The sequence below is a fragment of the Malus sylvestris genome, chromosome 6, assembly GCF_916048215.2.
Source record: "Malus sylvestris chromosome 6, drMalSylv7.2, whole genome shotgun sequence".
In the NCBI taxonomy this organism is placed as follows: domain Eukaryota; kingdom Viridiplantae; phylum Streptophyta; class Magnoliopsida; order Rosales; family Rosaceae; genus Malus; species Malus sylvestris.
Genome location: NC_062265.1, coordinates 6,466,763 through 6,489,738, shown reverse-complemented (window position 1 = coordinate 6,489,738; position 22,976 = coordinate 6,466,763). Strand labels below are relative to the sequence as shown.

Here is a 22,976-nt window from a genome sequence, read left to right as displayed (position 1 = left end):
GATATGTATCTATTGTTTATTAGTTATTATTGTATTATTATTGATATAAATTTTATTTATTTTTATTGTATACTATATGCAAAAAGTGAGATTAAAAAAATTATAAAACACATTAAAAATAAAAATATCAAGTAATTTAAAAATACAAGACACATCAAAAAAATTATAATAATTAATTTACAAGTGAAAAAAATGTTAAAAAAAATATGTAAACACTCGTAATCGCATCTTCTACACTTTGAGGATGGGTACATTATCATTTTGAATTTTTAAAACCATACAAACCCTCATGAATAGTACTTTTAAGGGCGTTCAAAATAAATATTTTATATATTCATTAATGTATGAGTCTAAAAAATGTGAAAGCATATATAAATGCTTGTAATTGCATCCTCTACGCTTACACGATGGTTACATGGTTGTTTAGATTTTTAAACCCTCCAAATCTCATGAATAATGTTTTTTATTTGAGTGCAAAATTAATAACAATTATTGTAAAAGAGTAAACAATATAAAAAAATAAATAAATATTTGATGCATTATTTTTTGTTGCTTTTGAAGTTTTTTATTTGAGGGACATTTCTGTCCAATTATTTTGGTGAAGCTTGGGACACTAAAAACACTGTTCATTGAGCCCGTGGCTTTATATATAAACTAGCATTTATGCATGCGCTCATGTGCGTGCAGAGGTATTTATTTGAGGGGCATTTATGTCCAATTATTTTTTGTGAAACTTGTGACAGCAAAAAACACTGTTTATTGGGCCCTTGACTTTATATATAAGAAGATAAAGATGTAGTTTCATATTGATGGCAAGTCATTAAACCAATGTGCCAAACAAGAAGAGGTCGTGCTCCTAGTCATTGAAAATTTTGGAACAAGATTTCGGCATCCATCTGCTGTCGGAAAAACACTCCTCAAACAAACACGCTTGCGGGCGCTGCACCACCAATTGTGGCGCGTTCATAGGACTGTCTGGCTTAATTTTTGGGTTCCAAAGAAACTGAATTTGTCTAGCTTATGAGATAACCTTTTAGGTTCTGATAAGCGTTTTCTATCGGCTAACAATCGGGAGTGTTTAGAGTCGCTTGTCGTTGAATGGGTTTAAAAGGTTCGCCCTTGCACCCGAGTTCTTGTTCTGGTCCCGGTCCCCTCCTCCCTTGAGGAGGAGCGAACAAGTGTGTTTCGAAAATCATTTCGATACAGAAAATCATTCAACTTGTATAACAGTTAGAGAAGCTAAACAAGGACCACGCCATTTCGCCACAGAAAAAGTTTGATATGTATGTTTCGAAAATATAGCCATTACAACCATCCAGTCACCTAATCATACAAAACATTTCACGTTTGTGTGTTCAAGGGGAAAGCCACCATCCCTTCTCCAGCACACCCAAAACAACTCCCTTCAACTAGAAAACCGTTTGCCGAAAATTAGAGTTTAATAGCAAATTCCCACCCACAACTACACGAACAAAATCCTTCATCTTTAGCGCATGGAACGAATATAAACTGTAAAATCCTCGCCGAGCACAGATTCGCTTCCCACCCTTCTGCTTCAAAATCAGAGGGTCAAATGGTAGTCCACGCATCTTAACCCTCTTGACTTTCATCCTTGACTAGCCTGATCATGTCATCAATTCGGAGAATGGTAATAGCTGCTTCAGTTGCAAACTGCCAAACAAAAAATGTTTCAAGTTAACAAACATTGCAAGGCTGTTAATTGAACAAGACTTATCCAAAATTATTACTGATTTGTATCTAGGATTTTGTACCTGAATTATCTTCACTTTACTCATTGCAGGCTCAATGACTCCGGCTTCAAGGTTGTTACGAACTTCTCCCTTTAATAGGTCTAAGCCCATGCTGCAACAATTTTAAAGCAATCCCGATAAGTATTCAGTCACAGAATGTGCAATCTATGCATCCAAGACAGAATAATTTCAGTTGAATATATAATCACAATGCCATAAAATTCAATATAAAGACACACCATAAACAAAGAGGACTACGGAAACCAAAAAGGAAATCAACACTGACAGTAAGCATTCCCCAAAAGAAAAAAATGTGCAATCGGGAAGAATTGCCACGGCAATAATCAGAATACCTAGAATAATCCTTATCCTTCTTGTCAGTCTTGGTTGTTGTCTTGGTTTGTGCCCTGTGGTGGTTGGCCCGTAGTATTGAAACTAGATCTGTAGAATCCTTGGCAGCATTGACGGCAAGCACCTAAACCAGATAAAAGTCACAATACAAACACCATTAACAGACAAGAATAGCAGAAAGACCACTAAAACACAACATGCTCTAAGATGTTTAGAACCTTTGGTATAATCAACAAAGCTTCAGCAAACTCAGCAATTGCCAACTGCTCACGTGATCCTAATGTTGTAGCAAAGCTCTCCAAATACACAGACAATGCGGACTCAACTGCACCTCCACCTGGTACCACCTGTATGGTATTATACCAATGAATGTAAATAACAAGAAACTCATAAAGAACCCACGATCATCAAGCTCGGTGGTGAAACCTTCCCAGTTTTATCTTTTTCTTTCCATTGAAAAATACATTTTAAGTTCTCCCACACCTCCCCCATCCAACACACACACACACACACGCACTCATGATTCGGAAGAATTACAAAAAAAAAATTGCATTGCACAAATCAAGTAAAAATGTCGTACCCAGTGCACAAGGCTCCCGCTTTATGCAGGGTCTGTGAGAGGTGAATGTCGGCTAGCCTTACCCCCATTTATGGAGAGGCTGCTCCCAAGTCTCGAACCCGAGACCTACCGCTCATGGGCAAAGGCACTTGCCATCGCACCAAGTGCGACCTCTCATTGCACAAATCAAGTAAACAGACAAAATCCATTTCTCATGAAAAGGTACCTTATTAATAGCAAAAAAAGGTCGTACCCAGTGCACAAGGCTCCCGCTTTACGCAGGGTCTGGGAGAGGTGAATGTCGGCTAACCTTACCCCCATTTATGAAGAGGCTGCTCCCAAGTCTCGAACCCGAGACCTATCGCTCATGGGCGAAGGCACTTGCCTACCGCTCAGGAGAGTGAATTTAAAATGTTCTGATCCTTTCTTGTCATTGATGTATTAAATAGATGTTACTATGTGTTATCTAATCGAAAAGCCCAAGTAAATGGAGGAAAGGGACAAAAGCATCAACAATCCAGTTGCTGATATAGGATCTACGATATCTTTTAAAAGAAAAGGACCACAAATACTCAAAGACAATGTATTCCATAAATTTCTTGCAATCATAATAATTAAAGAAAAACAATAATTAATTTATCACCACTACCAAACAATGCACACCATTAAAAGAAAAGATCACCAACCCATTTTAAACAATGGAGAAAGAACTCAGGAAGTGCCAAATTTTACCATGTTAGATTCTAGAGTCCTCTTGACAATAGACAAAGCATCATGAAGGGCTCTTTCCATCTCATCAAGCATATAGTCATTTGCACCTCTGAGGATCAATGACACCTGAAAATAATATATTGAAAAAATCAGTCCATACCATATGATTATAGAAAATGTAATACTCGTGTAACTTCATTACTTCTTGAATAGATTGGTCACGGTTATGCGCACTTATCTAAGTCATGTCCTACACATAAATGCATAAACTTCACAAAAACTTCAGGAATAAGAACTCAAGTCAAGCAGGGAAAAATGTTAAAAATTTAATTGAACTCACTCACCGCACTGTTATTTTTTGTTCCTTTTATCAAAATCACATCATCATCAGAAATGCGCTCCTCCACAACTTCATCGGCAGATCCAAGAAGTGACGTATCAAATGTTTCCTCCCCTTCCATATCAGCGAAAGTTGAAACCTACAGATTAAAAAACACAAGATGACATAGTTATACAGCATATGGATCTACTTTTTGACAATAAAAAACAAATACAACATGAGTGAACAAGTAGTCCACTGATAGATTGTTTTCAATTAAGAATTGTTTAGTAGTATACCGACGTAGTGTTTTCAAGAGTCCACTGATGTACTGTTATCAAGTATTCCACCCTAAATTTGGGTTTAGGTTCTTCACAAAAAATATTTACATATTCATGTATTGTTTTCAATTTATAGGCTGATCAGGATATGACACGTGATGATTCCAAAGGAAAATTACTCTGCAAGACAATTGTATTATTAGAGAAGACATGAAGAATTTTACCATTGTTGCACCTGTAGCCTTAGCAACATGGCGCATATCTTCTTTCTGAACACGTCTTACAGCGATAGCCCCAGCCTCCACAAAATACTGAAAAAACAACCAAGGATATAAAGTTAATGCAATTGATGAGCTTAATACACCCGGTGCATTGATAAACACTCATTGTAGATAGATTGCACACTAACAACAGTGAAGCCACATAGAAGACTCTACATATACCCACACCGCCAATATATAAATCATATTTCTTTGTATACCGAAGAACAACAAAGAAGTTAAAATAAAGACAGTACAACTACTCGTTAGTTTCATAACATGGTTACTTTGAGACCTCAAGCTTCTGCATTTTTGTATTAAACAACAGCATATTTTATAGTCCTAAAGATGTATTGAAGTGGATAAGAGTAACATATCATAAAGATCATACACAATTTTCAAATAAGAAAGGAACCTACAAAAAAAGTATCGCCAAAAACATTAACTGTGAGTGTTCAGCCATTCAAATCTTTGGCCTGGTCCAAAGGTGTATGACCAAGCTAACATTAACCATAATATAAAATTAAAAAAAAATGATAATAAGGGATCTGCTATTGGCACTCCATCAAAGTCTTCCTGCACTCCTTAGTGACAAACAAAATAAAAGGGGGAGGACCGCAGGATGATTTTTTTGGAGTGCTAATAATCTAGAACTGTAAAATTGAATATCAGTTGTGGCTTGTCTAAAAAAGTTAGAGAAACAAATCACAAAAGAATCTTGCCTTGAGTGCCATGTCATCAATCCCCTTTGTAGTCAGAATAACATTTGCTCCAGCTTTCAGAAGTTTTTCAATACGCTCTTTTGTCATATCAGCTTCTCTGTAGAGATATACATATCATCAATACATTACCAAACACACAATAAAGCATCAATAGATGGCTTTTTAACATAATGACAATCATCAATACAGAAAAAGTGATTCAAATCCTTTCCCAAGTGTAAGCAATGATCAGTAACATCCTTAACTTACCAAGCCTATCTATTTGAGGCAGTTACCATTATGTTCGAGGATTCATAGCAGTTTTTGAATCCTAGGTACATTCCATAATTCAATATGGGCCTAACAATTTCAATGATTAAAGGGTGATTAAGCCAAGTCTTTTTAGCGGTATGGAGAAAAGGACTACATAATATCACAGCAGAATCACCTATTCTATACCACAGCATGCTAAACTGTGTTCATACCCTCCAACAACATGCTATGGACAGGGTGCAAAGCTGGTTACGTGATATACACATGCAATGATATGATGTATAAATTAAGGTCGATCATCTTATCACCTTTGGCGAATTTTTTCAAGCTCCCTGGGATCACTAACTAAAACTTGGACACCCATTTGCATTTTGGTTTTCTGAAGATTAAAGTCAAGACAGGCAATCTTTGCAGGGGAAACTCTAAGTGGCATTCCTTGTGCAGCACGGCCTGTATTTAGTGCATAACCAGTTAAGAGATAGCTATCTCTTGCACTTTTTCCATGAGCTTTCAAAACATTAATCCCCTGAAGAAAAAAAGAGCAACTAAGACAAAGTACTAAAGCAATAACAAAGAAAAGATAGAATAATATAAGGAAGCATATGAGCACATGATGGAAACTTCACTACCATGTGTATACATAACTACCAAGTACCAACCTTGATTGGGTACTTGACTTCCCCCCGAGCATTGGTCATCTTTACAGCTTGTACTGCATCGACAACCTAGAAAAAGCAATTGTATACTAGGATCGTTAAAACACGCACAGGAAAAAAAAAAAAAAAAAAAAAAAAACCAAAGGGTTTAACTTCTGCTCCTGAAACCGCAGATAAGATTTGCCAACTATTTAACTTTACATGAGAAAAGGAATTCATATGAGTGACAAATCCAGCAACATTAGCCCTTACGAAAATAAATTCAATTCATTTAACATTCATTTCTAACGAAATATAAATTCAAAATAGCATACCATATTTGCAAAGAAGTCACTGTCACCGCCTATCAACTTTGAGGACATGCTTGTCTTTGCACAATTTACTAGAGAATCTTTTCCAAGCTTGTCAACCTAGGAAAATCAAGGTACAATCAATTAAACAAACAGTAATATTTTTTGTATCAAATGTTTTACAAATGAACCACACATTTCTGTATGTCAAAGCTTAATGCCTAGACACTATCAATGAATTATGACTATGAATGTACGAGCAGTAAGCCTTTTTGGCAAGAGTCAATTGAATGTTCAGAACTATTAATTTCTTTCCACACTATATGCGATCCTTCCAAACCTCTAAAAAAATTCAGAAAAGAATTCCGACGTATTCTGTACAGCCAAAGTGAAATTTATTCCAATAACAAGAGACCCTTTTACTGCACACATTGAAAAAAGAATTTACTGGAGGAACCTTACCTTCACAGCTAATTTTTCCTCAACATATTTGCATGCTTCCCTCATAGCAAGCTGCACAGAGGGTGATACGGTCAGACATAAGGGGTCCAAATACAAAAGAACAGCACCATGTTATAAGCCACAAAATATTTTACAAGTATATGCTGTTGCTAAATATTGAATCAAAAATAGAAAAAGAAACAAGAAGAGGTGCTCACTCTGTAACCACTGATTATGGATGTTGGGTGAATCTTATTCCTTACAAGATCATTTGCTCTCTGCAGAATTAGAAGCAAACCATTGATTACCCAGTTAAAAAAAAAAATCCTTTAGAACATAATATTGCTTCTAAAAAAGCATGTGGAGTGAGTTAAAAAAAACAGATAGGATTACCTTAAGCAACTCTGCAGCTACAATCACCACTGACGTCGTCCCATCTCCAACTTCTCGATCTTGGAGCTCAGCCAACTCCACAAGCACCTACACATGTATAAATGCATTGTCAGACATGTATAAACGCATCTATATTATCATATTTGCAAGAAATAACCAACTTCCACACACCTTGGCAGCAGGATGCTCAACTTCTAACATCTTGAGTATAGTGGCTCCATCATTAGTAATAGTCACATCACCAATATCATCGACAAGCATCTGAAATGACCAATCAATAAACATAGTAAACTAGCTGAAACCCATGCATACATAATTTATAATATTATACAATTAGGCATACGAATTCACTAGTTATTTTAAGCATCGACTCCACTATGAGGGGCCTGCTCAACTAGCTGAAACCCTTCCATTAGACAAACATCAACTCCACCATTGATTTTTAAGCATACAAATTCACCATAAGACAACAAATAAAAGAATGAAACTCCATACCACTGTTTAGGAGTGATTAGGGCGAGCGAAAGCACTAATAGAGTGCTTAGAAAAAATTGAAGAGTGATTTATATAAGAATTAAATCACTTTAAGTAATTATATGAAGAAGCATTGCTTCTCCTTGGAAGTGATTTTTTTTAGAAAAATAAGGGAATGTCATAGGGTTTCAATAAAAATTTTGAAATTACCAAAATCACTAATGAGTAAAAGCACTTCTACAGAAGAACTATTGATGACAAATCAAACATTGACTGAAAATTTTGAAGCTTTTAAGTAGTAAAGGACACCAAACAACGTTACTAGAAGTATAAAGTAGTAATAGCCCAACTGAAACCTTAAACGCCCATAACATCTCAGATTCATACAAATATACATATAGAGAGAGAGAGAGAGAGACCTTGTCGAGGCCAACGGGGCCGAGTGAAGATTTGACAATGTTTGCAACAGCTTGGCAGGCCATCACTGTGTTCACCAAAACAAAGTCGGACAAAATTAGCAGCATTTCAGTACGAAACCCTAAAATGGAAAACCCAGAGGGGAGAGAGAGGCAGAACCATTTTGAGTGCGGACGTCCTGACCGTACTGACGGTCGCCCAAGATATCGGGGGTCTGAGAGGACATGGTCATCGAAGAGAGAGAGAGAGAGATGGAGCAGAAACCCTAGATAAACCCTAGATCGGATCTTTGGATGAAGAAGGGAAGAAAACGAGAGTAGTAGAAGGTGCTTACTGTAAAAAGTGAAAGTGCGCGTCTCCAATGTTCACAATTGCAAACACATAAAATTTTGCTTCGGCAGCTCAAAACCGACTGCGCCAAATCGGAAGGGTTTCGTTCGCTACGACGTCGTTTTAATCTCTCTTCCGAAACACCAAAGAGAGTCCAGTCCAGTCCACTTTAAACCAACAACAAAAAGCCCGCTATTCTATATGGGCCTCACTTTTTGAGATTGTTATTTTATTTTTTATTTTTTATTTTTTATTTTTAGAAAAAGAAGACAACTGGTTGCAAGTCACTCATTTCGGACCCGGAGAGTCTATGCGGAATTTCACCCTACCTCTGACCACAATCAAGCAGACTCAACATCTTGGAGTATCAAACCCGGGACCTTCCCACATTTATTTATTTATTGAAGAGTCGTAGTCCACGTCCTTATCACTGGGCCACTTGATGTGGTTATCAAGCCAACTACAAAAGGTTTCTTAAGAATCAAGGAGACTAATTTAAAACTTAACTTATTCTCCAACAGATGATAGAAAAGGCTATGGCTTAATCCATGTGGATGTTGTTGGTTCTGTTTATTGCTATTTGGTTCCCTTTTTCTTTATTCATGTAATTTTTCAACAGTTTCCCTAACAATTTGAAATGTATTTTTTCTATAATATGATTGTTTATACCATACTTAAGACCTCCGTATTTAGATCTTGTATAAATACTCGGGGGACTTAAATGTAATTATGTAATAAAGGAATGAGCAAATATGTAATAAGTGAGGAGCCCTTATTCTATAAAAGGACTTCTCACCCTCATAATTAGGGGAGGCCAATTCCTAGGCCCTCTCACCCCCTCTCAAAGCCTCACTCTCATTATAGAGGCTCTCACATTCTCTCCCTCGCCACTCAGATAAATACAATATCAGTGTGGACGTAGCACAAACCTTGGGGTGAACCACGATACATCTTGTGTTATTTACTTTCTTGCAGATTCACGGTCGGATTTACGTTGTTCCAAGACCTTTGGTTTTGTGCATCAACATTTGGCGCCGTCTGTGGGAATCGACACAAAAAGCTATGTTAGTTCTATTTCATTTTTTCATCTCACCACCGTGAAATCTTCACAACCTCACCATTGTCCACTGTGGATCTGCAAAACCCAGAGACACAAACACAGAGCTCTCTCTCTGTGCAGTAGCTGCTTCTAATTTTAAAAAAAAAATGGAGAGACACATGTGACTGACTGTCTGCCTGCCATCTGCTCCATCTCACTCACCAATGCCAATGTCTCATCCTCCTCCATATTCTAAGAGGCACCTCTCCTCCTCCTCCTTGCTGTTGTTTGTTTTGTTGGCCTGCGCATCCACCAGTACTAGTACTACTGTTACTGATACTGATGAAGTTGTCAAAGCAGTAGATCCAAGCCTTCTCCAGTTTGAGAACCCAAAGCTTCGCCAAGCCTACGTTGCCCTCTAAGCTTGGAAGTCATCCATCTTCTCCGACCCTTTCAACTTCACCACCACCTGGAATGGCTCCAACGTTTGCTCCTACACGGGCGTATACTGCGCTCTAGTTGCTCCTAATTCAATTGGAGGCCGCGGCGGACGCGTGGTGGCTGGCATTAACCTAAGGTCCTCACGGTCGTTATGCATGATACGAAGGTCCTCACGCCGTTTGTCATAGAGCTGAAGTGACGCATTTGTGCTTAAGGGCATTGTGCATGGTGGCCTCGGTGACGGCGTTGTTGTTCATGGTGACAGCCAGAGAGGCGACCACTGTGTACATCTACGGATTTCCGCTCCCCGTCAACTCAAAGTGGTCATTTGCCAACGCCTTCAAGTATCTGGTGGGAGTTTCAGCAACTGTAGCAGCTCACTCATTGATGCAACTACTAATAAGTGTGTCTAGGCTGCTCAGGAAGTCTCCACTCATTCCCTCAAGGAATCATGCATGGCTTACTTTTGCTGGGGATCAGTGATGGATCCCTCTTTCGCCAGAAAGATCCACCACCTAGATGTGGCCCATCATAGAGGATGAGGAATATGTTTTAAAGAATCAAGAGTTGGAAAATGTTGTATTAGATGCCGACTTTTCTCAGCAATCCAAGTCACATTTGAGCTTCACAAGCCTTATAAGCTTTATCAGTACTTTTCTGAAATTTGGAGGAAGAGATAGACTAAAGAAGCTTTTTTGGAAAAGCCGACGTGGACAACACACACAAATTAACTGCTGACGCACAAAGGGTTGGGCTACCAAAAAAAAATTGATTCTTCCGTGATTGCAGATAAGACTCATTTTTCTTTATTATTTTGCTTTATCATTATTACTTCTCTAAGCCACCAGAGAATGATGAAACAACCCACTACTCAATCAGTCTCGGAGATAATTGCAGAAAATCAAAAACAAAAGGAAAAGCAAAGCAGAAGATGCCATCAACTTTTGAAAAAGAAAACTTTCATCATGCATGTTCCCACTTTTCTGAAGAAGCCACTGGAATACGCACATGGAAAAAGATCTGCAACAACCCAGTACGCAGTAGGTACAGTACGCACCAACGATCTGCAACTATCGAAACCTTTGTTTTGAATGATGTAATTTATTTTTCTTATCTTTCAGAGACATATGTATAACCCTATCAGAGGGTAATAAAAAAAACGGCAAAACCTAAAATAAATGGGCTGGAATGTTGTGTGGAAGGCGAAGGCCCATAAGCCCAAAATAGCACCAACCAGGTGATCAAAAGTACGCTCAGTACTCCAAAATTATTCGGCAACCTGTCGCTATTACCACCAACCAGGTGATCAAAAGTACGCCCAGTACTTCAAATTATACATGAGCATTACTCATGTCAATCATACATAAACATTCATGAGCATCACTCATGTCAACATCTATGAGCATCACTCATGCCAATCAACATAAACATTCATGAGCATTACTCATGTCAATCAGCTTCAAAAGCTTCATTTACAAAAGCTCTAGCTTCAAAAGCTTCATTTACAGAGATCTAGCTTCAAAAGCTTCATTTACAAAAGCTCTAGCTTCGAAAGCGTCATTTACAGAGCTCTAGCTTCAAAAGCTTCATTTACAGAGCTCTAGCTTCAAAGCTTCAACTTGCAAAGCTTCACCTACAAAGTTTCAGTGCATGGTCTACAAAGACCGCATCTGAGCAACCGCCATTTCGGCCCATACATGGATTGAATTTGAAGTCTCCAGCCAACAGCCTTTATTAACCGAAGAATTAGGGGACTACATTATGTACCATATATTAGGCCTCAATTGAGCCTCATGAAAAATACTTGAGGGATGTAGCCCACTATTTATGCATTGAAGAGCGAGCCCTTATTCTATAAAAATGACCTCCTCACTTTCATTAAAGAGCACCCATTATTCATGTACTGAGGAGCGAGCCCTTATTTTATAAAAAGGACTCTCTCACCTTCATTAGAGAGTATCGCTGCCAACTGAGCAACCGCCTCGCCGCGAGCATCACTCCTAATCCATTATTCATGTACTGAGGAGTGAGCCCTTATTTTATAAAATGGACCCTCTCACCTTCATTAGAAAGCAACGCCGCCAGCTGAGCAACCGCCTCGCCGCGAGCATTACTCCTAGCCCATCACTTATGTATTGAGGAGCGAACCCTTATTCTATAAAAGGGACTCCCTCACCATCATTAGAGAACATCCACTCTAGCCCATTATTCATGTATTGAGGAGCGAGCCCTTATTCTATAAAAGGGACTCTCTCACCTTCAACGCCACAAGCCGAGCCAACCAATGCAACATAAGCCACGAGCCAAGCAGCCTCGCAACATGTGTTACTTCTAGTTGAGCATCATTTCAGATTGAGCACCGCCTCATATCGAGCATCAGTTCAAGACAACATCTAGTTACTTCGGCCCACACATGGACTGAATTTCAAGTCTCCAGCCAAAAGACTCTCTTGACTGAAGACTTGGGGGACTACTGTTTATACCATACTTATGACCTCCGTATTTAGATCTCGTACAAATACTTGGGGGACTTAAATGTAATTATGTAATAAAGGAATGGGCAAATATGTAATAAGTGATTAACCCTTATTCTATAAAAGGACTCATCACCCTCACAATTAAGGGAGACCGATTCCTAGGCCCTTTCACTCCCTCTCAAAGCCTCACTCTCATTACAGAGACTCTCACATTCTCTCCCTCACCTCTCAGATAAATACAATATTAGTGTGGACGTAGCCCAAACCTTGGGATGAACCACGATACATCTTGTGTTATTTACTTTCTTGCATATTCACGGTCGGATTTACGTTGTTCCAAAACCTCTGGTTTTGTGCATCAATTGTCACATCCCGGCCCAGGGCGGACCACTTCCCGGGCCTGCTCCACCACCGTAGCACGATATTGTCCGCTTTGAGCTTACCACGCCCTCACGGTTTTGTTTCTGGGAACTCACGAGCAACTTCCCAATGGGTCGCCCATCATGGGAATGCTCTGGCCTCCTTCTCGCTTAACTTCAAAGTTCCTACGGAACCCGAAGCCAGTGAGCTCCCAAAAGGTCTCGTGCTAGGTAAGGATGTGAATATACATTTAAGGATCACTCCCCTGGGCGATGTGGGATCTTACAATCCACCCCCTTAGGGGCCCGACGTCCTCGTCGGCACACCACGGCCAGGGTTAGGCTCTGATACCAATCTGACACGCCCCCATCCCGATATCCCGAGGATATCGGGATGGGGGCGTGTCATCAATAATGATAATTTGAATTTTATTTGCTATTTGAAAAGGATTTCCAAAGGAACCGTGCTGCCATGGATTCATTTCCCAAGGAACTGCTGCCCATGATTTGTAATTTGGATCGTGTTTTTTTGTTTGCAAAGTGCCAAGACATTTGCATTTTGATTTAGTATATGAAATGATTTGTTTTGTTTGTAATTTTGTGTAACCATTTTAGAATGCATATTTGCCAAAAACAAGTAAAAGCATGCAAAAAAGAAAAACCACATTCGTATGAGAGAATTTATCATTAACATCCAAAATTTAACACTTAATTTCATAAATGTCATTTTTTATAATTTCTTTCAAATATAGCAGAAAACCATTTAAATATACTTAAATACCCTTATAATTAAAACCAAATAAACATAAGAGACAACACCCTATTAGATCAGAATTAAGGAAAAATGAGAGGTGCATTTCATGATGTCAACCCAACTGTAACTTGGAAACAAAAAGAAGTCCTCAGATGAAATTGAGAAACTCCATCTCACCAAGAAGAGAAGAAAAGAAAGAAGAGTAGAGGGTCTAGGCTTGGAGGAGTTTGAGTTGTTGTGGACAAAATCAAACCATGGGGAGGTGGTACAGGATGCAAGGATGTTCGGAGCTTCCATCTTTCCATTTCAAAACCTTGAGTTCCTAGCTCCCCAAATTGCGCAACTTAACATCAACAAGAGGTCGAAATTTGGGGATGATTTGTGGAACACGGACATGGATATGGCGACACGATATGGTACAATCCGTTGATACAAAAAATCTCTAAAAAGTAAGATACGATGCGCGATAGATATGACAATTAAAATTATATAATAATAAACAAAGATAAAAATATATAATTTAGAACATATTTTGATAAAATAAAAATATATAACTTGGAACATATTTTGATAACACAAGATCATCCAAATTCAAGTTCATTTGATTTGTTGGAGAAGAAAAGTTGGAAATCTAATTGCCTTGGTATATATAAAAGAAGGGTGACAGTTTTATTCATAGTTTCAATTAGAGGTTGGCTCTTCATAATTCATATTCATTGATTTCAAATAAGGCTCCGTCTCTTATTATTTTTTTCTTTTTAATTTCTTATTTGAAAGTATAAAGGTAAAAGCATACTTGTATCCCAAATGTGGGATACGTGTATCCGTCAAGTTAAGGTGTGTCCGTTAATTATGATATCTATCTGACGAGTATTTAAGAGTATCCCGCAAGTATCATATTCGAAAAGGATCGAATAAAAATATGCAACCAAGGTAAAGTATATGTGCATCATAGGGGATGATAGTTCCTCAAAGAAAGATGCATAGGAGATCTATTCAATTGTTTTGGTTTTTCTATGTAAATGGGTTTTGGATGTTGATGGCATTTAGGTCTATTCATGTGAAATTTCTGTTGTATTTGATTTTTTTATTTATAAAAAGTGACATTTTTGAAAATGAGGGTTAATTTTTGTCTATTATTGATAAATTATCTTTGTACGAAGCAACGTCCATACCATAGGTAGAGTTTGTAAAACCACGACTGATCATGAAAGAAATGAATGGAAAAAGCAGCATGTCGTGTCACATCCCGGCCCGGGCCCCCACCATATCCAGGGCTCGACTCCACCGCCGTAGCACGATATTGTCTACTTTGGGCCCCAACCACACCCTCACGGTTTTGTTTCTAGGAACTCACATGAGAACTTCCCAGTGGGTCACCCATCATGAGATTGCTCTCGCATGAACTCACTTAACTTCGGAGTTCCGATGGAACTCGAAGCCAGTGAGCTCCTAAAAGGCCTCGTGATAGGTAGGGATGAGAATATACATATAAGGATCACTCATTTGGGAACTCACACGAGAACTTTCTAGTGAGTCACCCATCATGGGATTGCTCTTGCGCAACTCTTTTAACTTCAGAGTTCCGATGAAATTCGAAGCTAGTGAGCTCTCAAAAGGTCTCGTGATAGGTAGGGATGAGAATATACATATAAGGATCACTCCCCTGGGTGATGTGAGATCTTACAATCCTCCCCCCTTAGGGGCCCGACGTCCTTATCGGCACACCACAGCCAGGGTTAAGCTTTGATACCAAATAGTCACATCCCGCCCCAGGCCCTCACCACATTCCAGGCTCGACTCCACCGCCGTAGCACGATATTGTCCGCTTTGGACCCCGACCACGCCCTCACGATTTTGTTTCTGGGAACTCACATAAGAACTTTCTAGTGGGTCACTCATCATGGGATTGCTCTCGCGCCTTAATTTTGGAGTTCCGATGGAACTCGAAGCCAGTAAGCTCCCAAAAAACCTCATGCTAGGTAGGGATGAGAATATACATATAAGGATCACTCCCCTGGGCGATGTGAGATCTTACATGTTGTATCAATGGATAATTATGAGAATATTTCATTCTTACCGAATAGGTCCAAAATCTTATTTAAATTGTTTGAATTCTTGTCATGTTATAAAAAAAAAAATTATATATATATATATATATATATATATATATATATTTGGTCGAGTGAATAAATGGGTAGAGAGCCCTACTATAGTTCCAAGTATATATCCTGGGAAACATACAATACTCTACTTCATTTAATATTTCAAAGATCAGGAGTAATTGTAAAAGAAAAAGCTAGACCCAATACAATATGTATCCCGTTGAATCCTGAATCCAATGCTAATAATATAATAATTGTACTAATAAATTTTAAATACCATTTTGATTTGGTATTCGGAATCATAAACAAGTATGAACTGAACAGAATTTGACTTTAACCGAACCATATAATTTTAGTAATAAATTTAAGTAGATCCGTACCAAACCGAAGGTTTGAAGGTGAAACTGTGTCGAATTGAGGAAGATCTATAACTGAAAAAATAAAATTTTTCACAATTTATACAATAACACATGATGTATCAACCGGTCACATTTAAAAATTTTCCTTCGGATTTGGCAAAATTTTATTTTGTTAGGTGAAGAATGGAACCGAAGTCTGGAATGGGATTAACCCGTTGAAAGTCGAACCAGTCCAGTTTGCTTACGTCACACTGGATTCAGTACGCTGATGGATAATTGATTTTCTTTCTTCTTCCTTCAACTTCAAATATAAAATATATAAAAAAGAAATAGAAGAAAAAGAAAAGAAATAGTTTTCTTCTTCCTTTCGTCTCTCTGGGTCTCTGTCGACGTCTGCGAGGGTGTTGGTGAAAAGCTAGAAGATGAAGCTCGGCTTTGAAGAATCGAAAGCGGTGTTTGGACTGCTCAGAGCAGAGCAGCGCCCGATCGAAGAGATCGTCTCTGAGTTCAACTCCATTTTCTCCCATGGCCGCCAATTCATTCCCTGCTTCTCTCTCTCCCTTCTTTTACAGGTCTGTCTCTCTTTCTCTCTCTCTCTCTCTCTCTCTCTCTCTCTCTCTCTCTCTCCCTCCCTCGTGGCGCCTGCTTTAGGACAAGCATTGAGAGGTGCCCAATTTCATTTCTTTATAGAATTGAAGGAAAAACCCTAGATCCCTTACCATTATGTTGCTAGGGTTTTATGTGCAATGGCGTATCAATTATGGGGTTTTCATAATTTGAATGTATGATTATGAATACCCAAAGTGAAGACATATATTGATATTAACTGAAAACTTTTTTGTGTTAAAAAAATGCTATGCTTCGCAGGACAAGAAGATGCTGAACTCCTCTCAACGTTTGATTGCGTTCACTATTCTTCAGCAGGCATATTCGTCCCAGAAACCTTCTGCAAATCCGTTCTTTAGTTTACTTATAAACGTAAGCATTGCGCATTTTTCTTTCAAGAATCGGCAGTCTTGGTTGCTTTGGTGTTCACAAACAATGATCGGTGTCCGATTGAAATCAGTTTCTTGGTATCTATTTGCTATGCAATAGTTAAACAAGTGACAGACCATTCTTTGTTATGATTCTGTTACCAATTTGAAGCAATAGTTAAACAAGTGACAGACCATTCTTTGAAATGACATGAGATTGAATCTATGCCTAACAGTTTATTTGGCTCTTAAGTTGCTTTCTTGATACTTTAGTACAATAACATTGTAATCTGCTTTCTTATTAGAAAAAACTTCAATTTGTTAGTGTGAGCTTTTATGCTTGGGTTGCAGGCTGCATGTGATGTTGAAGTCGAAAAGTATGAGAGGGCACTTGTTCTGCAGCTATTACAGCTATTTGGCTCTGATGGCTCTAGTGGTAGCAAAGAGGTTCTCCATTATTTTTTAGCCTTTTGATTCGTTAATCTGAATTATGTTGTTCATTTAGTTTCTACAAACTGTTACTTTTCTGTTTGTACCTATGATACAAAACTGCAAACCGACATGAATTTTTTATTTTCTTCCTTTCCCCTAGGAATGTTGCTCAATTAGCATTACAAATTTACAATGAATCCGATATTGGAAGTGTGTGTTTTTACTTTTTAGTGGCAATTAGCAGCTAGTTATGAGTTATGGTTAGCATTGATATATGTTGTATATATCATGTAAATTGTTAACATCAGAACTGTTCTACTACACTACTTTGAATTGTAACCGGCAAAATTTTTGTGCTTCCTCTCTTGCACAGTAGTAACAGCTTTGGTTACAAAAGAAATAACCCTTTTGGAAGCCCAAGACTAAGCCTGTTGGCCCAGGTCTAAGCATAAGGCCTTTCTGGTCGAAGATGTTGCATGTGGCATATGATGTTCAATAGAAAGAACATAAAATAAGACAGGGTGAATCTATTGTTAATGTATTAAGAGTCAATGCATTTAGAAAAAACTTTAAGTTTTATAATTCTTAATTTTAATGAGTTTTTTTTTTTTAATTTAATTTAATTTTTTTAAATTTTAAGTAAGCTTGGAAGCATTTTTTGAAGCCACTGAGTACAATTTGTAAAGCAAATCAAAATTTGGATGTCTGAAATTGAAGTTTTATCTTGCAGCTGTTGGCTCATCAAGTTTTGATAAAAAAAAAAAACCTCATCTTGTGTTTGTTCTGATATTGGTTATTGTTGTAAGATTCCTTTTGTAGATTCTTCTCTCAAAATTACAAATTTTGTCAGATAGAGAACTGATCTTCCTATATCTCACTAAGCATCCATATCAGCTTTCATTTTCTCAATAACTCCACAAGGAAATAAAAACCCAATCAGGAGACTTTGAATTCTTGTTTATTATCAGCTCAAGTTTTTCAACCTTGGTTGTTTTATTTGCAGGATGCGTTGTTTTATAAGTAGTTGTCATTGATATTCGTTGTACACGTAAATGAAATGTTAGTATCAGAAACTAGTTTAACTACACCAGTGTGAAGTGTAACCAGCAACTGTATTACTTTGTTTTGTTACTGCCTCATCATCTTATCTTGAATCCTTTGTGGCAAGATTATGTTTATCTGAAGGAGAATCGTCTTTTTCAGATACTTAAACAATCTGCTGCAGAGTACATCAAAAGTTTTGATCCTTCAGTACATGTAAGTTATGTAGACCTATGTATAGTTTACTATTAAGTTTACTCACAAATAGTAATCTTTCAAGCCTATGCAGGATCCACTTGCATTCAGGGATTTTGTTAAACAGTGTGTTGAGAAACATTCTCAGTCTATGTATATAATAGATATTTTTCAATTGTCCTCACTGTCAGGCATTCCCGCAACAAGAACAGTTGCAGCAGCAGTATGCTGATAAAGTTCATCCAGACCGGTTTATTTCTCCATTCAAGGATGGTTCTGTCAGAAATGTGGTTGCAGACCCTGATGTTCCTCATGGTTGTGATGTTAACTCATTAGAGTAAGACCCTTAACAATGGATATATTTTTCTTCTTCTTTGCTCTTTCTCCACTTGACATTAGGATTCATATTCTAGGTTTGATCTACAAACTGGAACAAAACCTAAAATTGGATCTGGAGATAGAGACGAGACAGTGCTTGGCTTGCTATCCAATTTAGCGCTGGAAGGGTTAGGTCCACACTGGAACAGGCCTATTCCACCAAGGCTCCCAGTTCAGGATGATGAAGTAAGACATAAGGGTATATTTATTGATTATTTGTAGGGAATTCTTGTTCACTTGATTTCGCTTGTCAAACATGTTTCAGCTAGTGTGGCTCAACCCTGTTGACAATCATGAACTTTTATGGGATGATGGCATGTGTTTTGATACTAGCAGAGGGGCAGCTGTCAGGGACTTGATTGCAAAAGCATTAAAAGGACCAATTGCGGCTGCACAACAAGAGGTGCCGACATGTATATACAGCATACCCTTCATAATATTTAAATATCTTAAGCAATATAATCATGTTTAATATAAATATGCATTTATACTTCTATGTATCAGTCCAAATGTTGAATGACTGATTATTTTCATATCGTTTAGTCAAGTCATATATTGTGTCTCACCTTTGGGTGATGTTGGTCCTAGGATTTAGTGTGTGAACCATTGTTGGGTTGGTCTAAAAAGAGAAGGAGGAGGGGGTTGTGGGGGCGGGGCCCCGGGGGGGGGGGGGTGTGGGGGATGGCATTATTGATGATGAACCATCTTTACCCCTTCATCAGCCCATTCTAGTGATTTGGAAGGCTGAGGTCCCTTGTAAGGTTCATGCTTTGCCTTGACGATTGTTCATGGGAAGAGTATACTAAAGATGTTGATTAACAAAATGGCGTAATGCTGATATCTGACCTTGTTTATGGGTAAAAGGAGAGTGAAGAATATTGATCATCCTTTCCTTCTTAGCCCAAATGTAGAATGTGGAATAACCTTTTTTAATGGGAGGTTGAATTGGGGACTCTGGCTTCTTAAGAAATACTGTGCTGGTGGAAAAGGACATAAGCTCTATTTATTTGGTTGGGAAGAAATGCTAGAGTTTCCAATGGAGGAGATGGGTTTTTCGTTATTGGAGAGATGACCTTTTCGGGCTGCTTTCTTGTCTACTGATGCAAAATTCGCTTTCTCGTGTCTTTATTCTGAAAGGGAGAGGGATAAGTTTGGAGATTTCGAAGAGAACAGATAGCCTGTATTAAATGTTGTGACGAGCTAAAGTAAATTTGTTAGTTATAGAAGTCGGAGGAAGCAGTGCGGAACAGGATCTGAAAATAGATTTAAGTACAACAAGACTCTGAAGCAATACTGAAATTGGGCATCAGAAACCCCAAACAGTGGGCAGGGTTAGAACGTAGGTCGCCCAATCCAGCAATGGAATTACTTATTGTTATTACTGTTATTGTTATTTTTTATAGGATTTTGGCCAGGCTAAGGCCCCGTTTGGGATTGAGGTGATTTTAAAAAAAGCCACTGTGAAAAAAAGCTGAGGGTCATTTTTGTGTTTGGTAAACTGAAAAAAAGGGCTTATTTTGGAAGCTGCTGTGAGAATAAGCTGAAAATCAAAGGAAAAGCTGAAGCTGCTATTTGCTGCTTTGAAAAAAAGCCAATTTTTTCAAAGCACACGGAGCTACAGTGCTCATTTAATGAAAAGACACACTATCATCCTGCTTTTTTTTTCCAAAAGCACTTTCACAAAAACGTTTACCAAACACTCTACTGGCTTTATTTCACAGCCGCTTATTCTCACAGCACAGCCGCTTATTCTCACAGCAGCTTTTTTTCAAAGCACAGCAATACCAAACCAGCCCTAAAAGTCATGCCTGGCCTCAGAACAAAAACGCTGAAACTTGAAAGGAGACCCTTCTTGTTTGGACCCCAAGGTTTATATGAAGCACAGATCTACTAAAGCTTAATTAGTGTCAGGACCTTGGAGTTTTGGAGTCAATTAGAAATGATACCTTGTAAGCATCTTTGACTTTAGTCTTATGTTTGAACCTGGGGATAATATGTGGTTAGGGTATAGTCTAGTTAGTAGTTGCACGTCTGCTAATGTGGTGGCCCTAAGGTCACATTCTCCCTCCCCCGAATATTATTCCTGCTAAAATAAATTATTTATGATAAAGGGTTTTTGACGGCCTCATTTTACTGAGAATTTCATGTTATTTCATAACCTGTTACGTCAGTCATTTTGAATGAAGAGATGACCTAATGCTTGCCCCTTCCTTGTTCAGCAAGTCTTTTCGGAGTTGGCAAATGACCTGAAACTTGTATATCACTGTGGGCTGACACCAAGAAAGCTACCGGTAACTGTTGTCACATAACCATCAGTCATCAACAATAAATATGATTTAATCTAATACTTGTATAATTCCTCAATTATTGTTTTCAGGAATTGGTGGAAAACAATCCCCTTATTGCAGTTGAAGTCCTCACCAAGCTGATAAATTCCCCTGAAATTGCAGAGTATGTTTTTGGTTTCTATGATTTACATTGTGTGTCAAATTATGCAGAGAATCAGAGATTATTTTTTAAGCCTGTTATTATTTTTATTTTGTTTTAAACTTTTAAGCCTGTTCGCTTCCTCATTTTCAAGCCTTTTACGCTTTGTAAAACCTTTATTTGTGGCCACAGATACTTTACAGTGCTTGTCAATATGGACATGAGTCTGCACTCTATGGAAGTGGTGAACAGGCTTACTACAGCAGTCAAACTTCCTTCGGAGTTCATACACATGTACATATCAAATTGTATATCATCCTGTGAGAACATCAAGGTACTTGCTTCCACCTTGCCCTGTGGACTCTGGTTATCGGTATTCTGAGATTCAAAGGCACAGTTCAAGTCTTGATTTAGAAGCTATGTAGTGAAATATGTCATGCAAGGGTTTAACTTAAAAAATAATTAAGAGCCTGCTTGAACACAAGGAAATTCTGCGCTCTTTCTTTAAATAATATACAAATATATAGCATCCTGCTTCCCCCTATTCTTTGCTGAAGATGTTCAAATGAGGGCTTATCTATTTAAGGTTCGTTTTAAGGCCTTGCATTTTTAGGAAAGTTAAGCAAATCAATGTGTTAGTGTTTGCTGATTAGTATAGGTTGGTTTGGTTTCCTTAGTTGAAGATGCGAACAGATATGTGCGTTTCTCTCTTTCTTCAATTAGGCTGGCTTTTACTGTGGTGTAAACTATTACTTGTTAAAGTTGTTTTATTTGGTTTTCACTTATACGCTTGAAACAAGATTACTAGGGTCACCATATGCATGCTTCACCAACTATTTTAATTATAATTCTTTCTTCCTCCGTCACTCTGTGTGAGAGGGTATTAAGACAATGGTTTTTGGTCGTTGTTACCAAACTCTTATTTTGTAAACTTGTTAAGCAGTTTAAATATGTTTTTACTACCAGGATAAATACATGCAGAACAGACTTGTGAGACTAGTTTGCGTGTTTCTTCAGAGCCTTATCCGAAACAACATTATCAACGGTCAGCGCCACACTATACTTGCAATTTAATGTTATGTTGGTCGCTTGATTCAGATTGAACACACATACTTAATGTAGAGACAGTAAAATCGGATGCAAAGTAGTACATTAGTTGTAAGAACAATTGAAGCAACACGTGAACAATTTTTAATCTCAACGTTATGTTGCTTACTTTTATTAATGGTTGTCTTTGCAGTCAAGGATCTTTTCATCGAAGTCCAGGCCTTTTGCATAGAGTTCTCGCGGATTAGGGAAGCGGCGGCGCTCTTCAGGCTCCTAAAGTCCTTGGAATGAATATGTTGGTTTTTGCTCTGCCTATTTTCCGCTCAGCTTGTAGATAGAGAATGTCTTCATTTAGATTTTAGAGGTCAATTAATGAAATTTTCTCCTTTATGCTGGCAGTGTTGCTATTTTTTCGCTTAAGTATGATAAAAACAGAGTAATGTTATTTAGATACACAAACCTAACGCTCAAATATAAGCGGGACTTGAATTACAAAAATATTAAAATGAACTCTTTCTCAAAACCCTTTTCTATCACCGTCGTCTCCTGGAAATTGCTGATTCTGGTGGTTTTAAGGCTGTTCCTCACCCAAGCTCTCTCTACCCAACTCTCAGGTATAACTTCTAGGAGATGTTCTCTCATGGCCTAATACTTGCAAGGTAGTGGATCTTACAAAATGTGTGTAAAAACACTCATATATATATATATATATATATATATATATATATATAGGATTCTTAT

At 38.0% G+C, this 22,976-nt stretch overlaps 2 protein-coding genes across 3 annotated transcripts; one reads left to right on the top strand and one right to left on the bottom strand.

Moving 5' to 3' along the window:
- Positions 1-1,258: 1,258 nt before the first annotated feature.
- Positions 1,259-8,269, bottom strand: LOC126626513 (T-complex protein 1 subunit alpha). The gene is made up of 17 exons (XM_050295867.1): positions 8,037-8,269; positions 7,880-7,944; positions 7,158-7,247; positions 6,987-7,073; positions 6,812-6,871; positions 6,615-6,665; positions 6,177-6,272; positions 5,866-5,931; positions 5,515-5,732; positions 4,955-5,051; positions 4,197-4,283; positions 3,717-3,851; positions 3,394-3,498; positions 2,321-2,449; positions 2,105-2,226; positions 1,773-1,863; positions 1,259-1,671 (listed from the first exon to the last, which is right to left on the bottom strand). Exons 1-17 carry the CDS (start codon positions 8,107-8,109, stop codon positions 1,591-1,593), a joined length of 1,653 nt encoding a protein of 550 aa, XP_050151824.1. The 5' UTR covers positions 8,110-8,269; the 3' UTR covers positions 1,259-1,590.
- Positions 8,270-15,992: 7,723 nt separating this feature from the next.
- On the top strand, positions 15,993-22,758 carry LOC126627099 (uncharacterized). Of its 2 annotated transcripts, XM_050296528.1 has the most exons (12): positions 15,994-16,313; positions 16,609-16,719; positions 17,067-17,162; positions 18,351-18,404; positions 18,575-18,720; positions 18,797-18,947; positions 19,027-19,164; positions 20,981-21,052; positions 21,139-21,212; positions 21,381-21,522; positions 22,155-22,233; positions 22,429-22,758. In XM_050296528.1, exons 1-12 carry the CDS (start codon positions 16,164-16,166, stop codon positions 22,524-22,526), a joined length of 1,311 nt encoding a protein of 436 aa, XP_050152485.1. In that variant the 5' UTR covers positions 15,994-16,163; the 3' UTR covers positions 22,527-22,758. The 2 variants fall into 2 exon arrangements, with proteins under 2 accessions (XP_050152486.1, XP_050152485.1); XM_050296529.1 differs by lacking the exon at positions 22,155-22,233 and having other exon boundaries at positions 15,993-16,313.
- Positions 22,759-22,976: the final 218 nt, after the last annotated feature.

Bases quoted from the DNA above. Each gene is read 5' to 3' on its own strand.
- LOC126626513 (XM_050295867.1), bottom strand. From the start codon at position 8,109: ATGACCATGTCCTCTCAGACCCCCGATATCTTGGGCGACCGTCAGTAC. The intron at 5,932-6,176 runs GTATGCTATTTT...TGCTTTTTCTAG, and splicing joins GTGACTTCTTTGCAAATATG to GTTGTCGATGCAGTACAAGC. The intron at 2,227-2,320 runs GTTCTAAACATC...TATCTGGTTTAG, and splicing joins CTTTGTTGATTATACCAAAG to GTGCTTGCCGTCAATGCTGC.
- LOC126627099 (XM_050296528.1), top strand. From the start codon at position 16,164: ATGAAGCTCGGCTTTGAAGAATCGAAAGCGGTGTTTGGACTGCTCAGA. The intron at 16,314-16,608 runs GTCTGTCTCTCT...TATGCTTCGCAG, and splicing joins CTCTCTCCCTTCTTTTACAG to GACAAGAAGATGCTGAACTC. The intron at 18,948-19,026 runs GTAAGACATAAG...AACATGTTTCAG, and splicing joins TCCCAGTTCAGGATGATGAA to CTAGTGTGGCTCAACCCTGT.